Here is a 6,375-nt window from a genome sequence, read left to right as displayed (position 1 = left end):
CAACATTGTACGTTCTATTTCATTCATTTCTGCGAGGGCCAGCAACATTTTTATTTCGCAGCTTCGTTTGCAGCTAAGTCCTGCGAAAACATGATTCACCATACACCTCGCCGTGGCCTCCGTTTCCAGCCAGGAGCAGGCAGCCAGCCTGAGGGTACTCCGAGATGTCTGGCAATCACATCGCCGCCTAACACAGATTCTCTAGACACAGGCGTTCAAGATAACTCGACTACGACCACTTTCACTATGTCGTCCAGTGCCATTACGTCAACCGCCGTCGACATTTTGCCGTCGAACACATATTTGCCTGCTACTATTGATACTATATCGTCAATTACTTATACAACAGCGGCTCATGACATTCCGCTTACTACTACTACGCCAGTATTACTGCCTGATACGTCTCCCATTACTTATATGCCACTTGTGACTGGCATGACGTCGTCTGACATGTCACCAGCGCCGCCTGACATGCCACTGGCTACTGGTGCATCGGACAATATGTACACCAGATCAATAACGACCGATTATTCGCCTTTCATGTGCACCTCAGCCAATACGTGCGTTCCGCCGCCCTATAGTCACGCGTCTGCAGTACCGCCTGCGCCAACGTCCGTCGCTTATAAGCCAGCCGCGCCGAGCATTATGGCGCTTTATGGTTATTCTCCTGCAACATCCGCGCCATTCAATACCCATGCGCCAATAGTGGCGACCAACATGTCAGCTAGCACAAACTTTCCGCCGTGCGATAGTCACACGCCTGCAGTACCACCTGGACCGCCGTCTACAGTGTATATGACAGTTCCATTTAGTGGTGCGATGTCTTATGGTCAGGGTCCAGCCGCCACGTTCGTACCCTCAAATACTCACGCGCCAATGGAGGCGCCCGTCATGTCTTGTAGTTGTATTCCAGCAGTACCGCCCGGTCCTTCGCGCTATGTCTATATGCCAGCCATCAAGCCCTATCCGCCGTCCAGTATACCGGCACCAACGGCAGTACCCGCCGCACCGCCAATAACTTGTTCGCCAGTTACGGATGCTTATAAGCCAATTATTTCCAGTACCCTGCCGCCATCGTCTTATGGGCATACAGCATCGAGCGCTATTCCTTACAGTGCGCATATGCCATCGCAAGCCGTCGCCTCGCTACCTTCCGCATACGCGCCAACGATCGCCACAGACAACTACTCTGTATCCGCTCTACAACAGCAGATTACTGAGCTGCAACAACAACTGGCAGGAGTTGTAGAGCGACGGCAAGCTACGTCCGCGACGCCGCATCACACCTTACCGCCGCAGCAGCTTAACATGATCCCCGGCCAAAACATGATGATGTTAACGCCTAGACAAGTTCGTGATTTACCCGAGTTTTCTGGACAGCCAGAAGACTGGCCAGTATTCTATGCAGCTTATACAGAATCGACTGCCGTTTATGGATACTCAAACTTTGACAACAACCAGCGACTAAATAAATGCCTTAAAGGTGCCGCACGAGATGCCGTCAAAGCGTTATTAATTCAACCAAATAACGTCAGTGCCGTTATGGAACAACTTCGTTTCCGATTCGGACGACCAGAGCAACTGATACGTAGCCAAATGAAGCAGGTCCGAGATACGCCAAACGTGCCAGAGGGAGCAACTGGGAAAATCGTGCAATTTGCTACCTTCACTAACAATCTGACAATATTTCTGCAATCAATGGGGGAAGAGAGACATTTAGCGAACCCTACTCTCCTCGAGGAGCTCGTGTCGAAGCTTCCTCTTACGAGACGCCTGGAATGGGCACGTTATGCGGTTACTGTAAGGCCATACCCAACCATCGTAAGCTTCAACTCATGGTTGACCGATGTTTCAAATTATGTCCAGATAGTCATGGAGCCCGAGGTTCAGGATACGAAACGCCGTGCGGTATTACACACCGCAACTGATGAGCAACCCAAATGCTCATTATGCCAAGACGAACACAACGTCTCGGAATGTCAACGATTTAAAGATGCCTCTATTTTAGAGAGGTGGAATAAGGCCAAACAGCTTCGACTCTGCTTCAGTTGTTTAAAAACCGGGCATGCTACTCGAGAATGTCGCCGCCGTAAGGCATGTGGATGTCTGAGAAACCACCATCAATTATTGCATAGCACCGAGGCATCTCCTCCGACTCGATCAGTCGCCTCAAGGGATTCCACTGAGTCAACTCGCAAGCCAATAGTAACGTCACCCGAGGTGAAAAACAATAATCCGGTATTGAATTGCTCGTCCGCGCTCAACAACGACATACTCTTCCGAGTGCTGCCAGTCACTCTATATGGTCCCAAAAAGAGTGTTAATACATATGCACTTCTGGACGAAGGGTCATCAATTACTATGATGGACTACGCGGTGATGGAAGACCTGGGCGTTAGCGGTCAGTGCCAGGACGTAGACATTCAATGGTTTGGCGGGAAGGCCGCCAGGCAAGCGGTTGCCATAGTCGATATCGAGGTCAGCGGAGTGGGAATGAAGAAACGCCATACGCTTCGCAACGTGCACGGGATTTCCAACCTTATGTTACCTACACAAACGCTCCGCGAACGTGACATTCCTGACGTTGCACGCAATAGAGGGAAATTACCGATGCAGCCGTATAAAGATGTCGCGCCTTCTGTGCTGATTGGGCTCGATCATAGTCATCTCGGTCTGCCCACACATTTAATGAGTTCCAAATGTCTGGGTCCATATGCCGCTCACACCGAACTAGGTTGGGTTGTATTCGGGCCAGTGGAAAGGCAGACAAAAGAACCGGTTTGTTTACATACCAGATGTATTCCTGATCCGCCGTTGCACGATATGGTGTCTGAATATTTCTCTACCGAGTCTTTCGGGGTAAAACCTTTGCCACTTGTTGAAAGTGCAGACGAAGTGCGTGCACGACGAATCTTAGAAGAGACTACCGTTAGGGTTGGCAATCGGTTTCAGACAGGGCTTCTGTGGAAGGCCGATGGAATCGTGTTGCCGGAAAGTTACGACATGGCAATGCATCGTCTGGTTGGTATTGAGCGGAAGATGAAAAGGAATCCAGAGTTTGCTGAATCGTATAATAACATCATCCGGAGCTACGTTGTTAAGGGATACGCTCGTAAGCTGTCGCCACAGGAAAGTGCTCAGACGAGTCCGAGGACATGGTATCTTCCGCACTTTGCCGTAAGTAACCCAAACAAGCCGGGGAAGATACGCCTGGTATTCGACGCCGCCGCAACGGTAAATGGAGTGTCACTTAACTCCTGCCTTCTAAAGGGCCCGCAACAGTGTCGGCCATTAGCGTCAGTGCTATTTCATTTTCGAGAGGGCCCAGTAGGAGTCTGCGCAGATATCAAGGAAATGTTCCATCAAGTTGTCATTCGTCCGGACGACAGAAGCGCCCAACGATTTCTCTGGAGAGGCGGAGATTCTGAGAGGATCCCAGATATATACGAAATGACAGCAATGACTTTTGGAGCGGCCTGCTCACCAAGTTCGGCTCATTTCGTTAAGAATATTAACGCGTTAGACCACAAGCATTACGATCCTCGTGCCATTAAAGCTATCACTGACCATCATTACGTCGACGACTTTGTCGATAGCTTCGAGGATTGCGAGCAGGCCATCAACGTGTCAAGACAGGTTCATCATATTCACAAAGATGCCGGATTCGAACTTCATAAATTCGTATCGAATTCGCCAGCAGTCGTCAAGGAATTCGGTGGTAGTTACAATGAACTATCCATTCAATGCAAAGACAGCCCAGGATCAGAGAAGGTGCTTGGAATGTTGTGGCAGCCGTCAACCGACTCTTTCACTTATAATCTGAAGTTCCACGGCGTTGATAAGTCTGTTGTAGAAGGTGTCCGTCCGCCAACAAAAAGGGAGTTGCTGAGTATAACAATGTCCATCTTTGACCCCTTGGGATTTCTGTGCCACTTTACTGTCACCGCAAAGTGGATGCTGCGACAACTTTGGAAGCGAGCGATTGGCTGGGACGAGCCAATTCCTAACGAAGTAAACAACATTTGGAATCTGTTCCGACAACAGTTAGTCAACGTCATCGGTTGTCAAGTTCCCAGACACTACTTTCTTGGTGGGTCGCTACTTACTCTTCAGTTGCACATATTTGTTGACGCCAGTGAGGAGGCCTTCGCGGCCGTAGCATATTGGAGAGCACAGACTACTTATAGCGATGGAGTAGTCACCCTCGTTGCCGCCAAGTCCCGTAGTGCGCCTCTGAAGGCGCTGTCGATTCCTCGCCTAGAATTGCAAGCCGCAGTACTGGGCACCCGTCTTATGTCAACGGTTCTCAGCAATCATTCCTTCCGCGTCGACCGCTGCGTACTCTGGAGTGATTCATCAACGGTCATAAAGTGGATAAATAGCGAGCACCGTCGCTACAAGCCATTTGTAGCGCACAGGGTGACCGAGATACTAGATGTGACCCAGCCACCCAATTGGAGATGGATACCTACTGGCGAAAACGTTGCCGACGAGGGGACTCGCTTAAGCGTAACGTGCGACTTCAGCCCTTCTTCCCGATGGTACGCAGGTCCGAAATTTCTTACTCAGGAGGAACACATGTGGCCGAGAAATCCTGTCGTTGACACGTGCGAGGATGAGGAAGAGCTTCGCTCCCGACTGGTATTGGTTACCAATAAGCCGAATCTGATGGACTTCTCCAGATTCTCCTCATTTACCAAGCTGAAGAGATTTGTTGCCTGGGTGATGCGATTCGTGAGCCGGTGCAGGGAAGGGCCAGGGAATACAACGCTTTCAGCGGAATATGGTCTTTCAGTGGACGAGCTGAACGCAGCTGAACACTTTGTGTGCCGACAAGCTCAACAGAGCCAATTCGCCAATGAACTCTAAATCCTTCATAAAGGGGCTTCGCTTCCAAGAAACAGCGAGTTGTATTCACTCTCTGCTTATGTCGACGAAAATGGTATACTTCGCGTCCGTGGACGACTAGACTCCGGAAGCTGGATACCCTACGAGATGAAACGTCCAATAATACTTCCAAGTAGCCACGCGTGTACTAAGCTTATGGTCGCCGATGTCCACGACAAGATGATGCACCAAAATAGCGAGGCAACGATTTGTCAGATACGGCAGAAGTTCTGGATTCCTCGTCTGCGAAGACTTCTCCGAAGCGTAATTTCGAGGTGCAACGTGTGCAAAATTAAGAACGCTAAGCCTGTGCAGCCAATGATGGGACCGCTGCCGAAGGACCGCCTCACGCCATATAATAGACCATTTACCTTTACAGGAATGGATTACTTTGGACCAGTAAGCGTGACTATTGGGCGCCGAGTAGAAAAGCGATGGGTAGCACTCTTTACATGCCTTACGGTACGTGCTATCCATTTGGAGGTTGCATACGACTTGTCCACGGACGCCTGTATTTTGGCGATGCGCAATTTCATGAACCGTAGAGGAGTCCCACGGAGAATACGATCGGACAACGGCAAGAACTTTATTGGAGTGGATAACGATATGAGGCGCTTCTCAGACGTTTTTGATTGTCAGGTGGTTCACACAGAGTTGACATCAAAGGGCGTGGAGTGGCTATTCAACTGTCCAGCTAATCCATCTGAGGGAGGCGTCTGGGAGCGAATGGTCCAGTGCGTTAAGCGCGTGCTGAGACACACCATGAAGGAAGTCGCTCCGAGAGAATTTACGTTGCAAAGTCTTATGATAGAAGCGGAGAACATAGTTAACTCCCGCCCCCTGACACACCTGCCAATATCGCCGGATCAAGAGGAGCCATTGACTCCGAATCATTTCCTGCTTGGAAGCGCCAACACTGCCCAGACCGGTCACATCGATGAACAGCCTGTTAACCTGTGTGCTATACGGAAACAGTGGCGCATCGCCAGAGAGCTTCGGAAGAGATTCTGGAAAAGATGGGTGGCCGAGTATCTTCCAACGCTAACCCGCCGAGTTAAGTGGTGTCATCCTATGAGAAGTCTGAAAGAGGGAGACTTGGTGTTTATTTGTGACCCAACCGTATCCAGGAAAGATTGGCGCCGAGGTTTGGTAGAGAAGGTGTTCACCGGTTCAGATGGCGAGGTGAGACGTGCGAATGTGCGTACGGCCACCGGGCTAACACAAAGGCCTACATCCAGGCTAGCCATTCTTGATGTCTCCAGTGGTGAATCGTGACGGATTCACGGGGGTGGGAATGTTGTGAAACGGGCCCTGTTATTTCATTATTCGTGCAACTTTGTTTGCAATATAGCATATGGCAACTCCGTAGTTTCTTCTTGGCTTGGGTTGACGGTTGACAGCACTGATTTCAAACTAAAAAGATATTCAACCCGAGCAGAAGTGGAAACTGCGGTAAGTTTTTTCCTTTTTATAAATTGCTTTATTAAT

The 6,375-nt window shown here is 49.9% G+C and overlaps 1 protein-coding gene across 1 annotated transcript; it reads left to right on the top strand.

Annotated features, from left to right (window-relative positions):
* Positions 1 to 90: 90 nt before the first annotated feature.
* Positions 91 to 3,771, top strand: LOC118756201 (the record flags this gene model as incomplete). Its single annotated transcript, XM_036490976.1, has 1 exon — positions 91 to 3,771. A coding segment is annotated over exon 1 (3,681 nt), but the record flags the coding sequence as incomplete, so codon positions are not given.
* Between the last annotated feature and the right edge of the window lie 2,604 nt (positions 3,772 to 6,375).

Source organism: Rhagoletis pomonella, unplaced genomic scaffold (genome assembly GCF_013731165.1).
Source record: "Rhagoletis pomonella isolate Grant_MI unplaced genomic scaffold, Rhpom_1.0 Rhpom_scaffold_09241, whole genome shotgun sequence".
Lineage (NCBI taxonomy): Eukaryota > Metazoa > Arthropoda > Insecta > Diptera > Tephritidae > Rhagoletis > Rhagoletis pomonella.
This window is presented reverse-complemented; position numbering and strand designations above follow the sequence as displayed.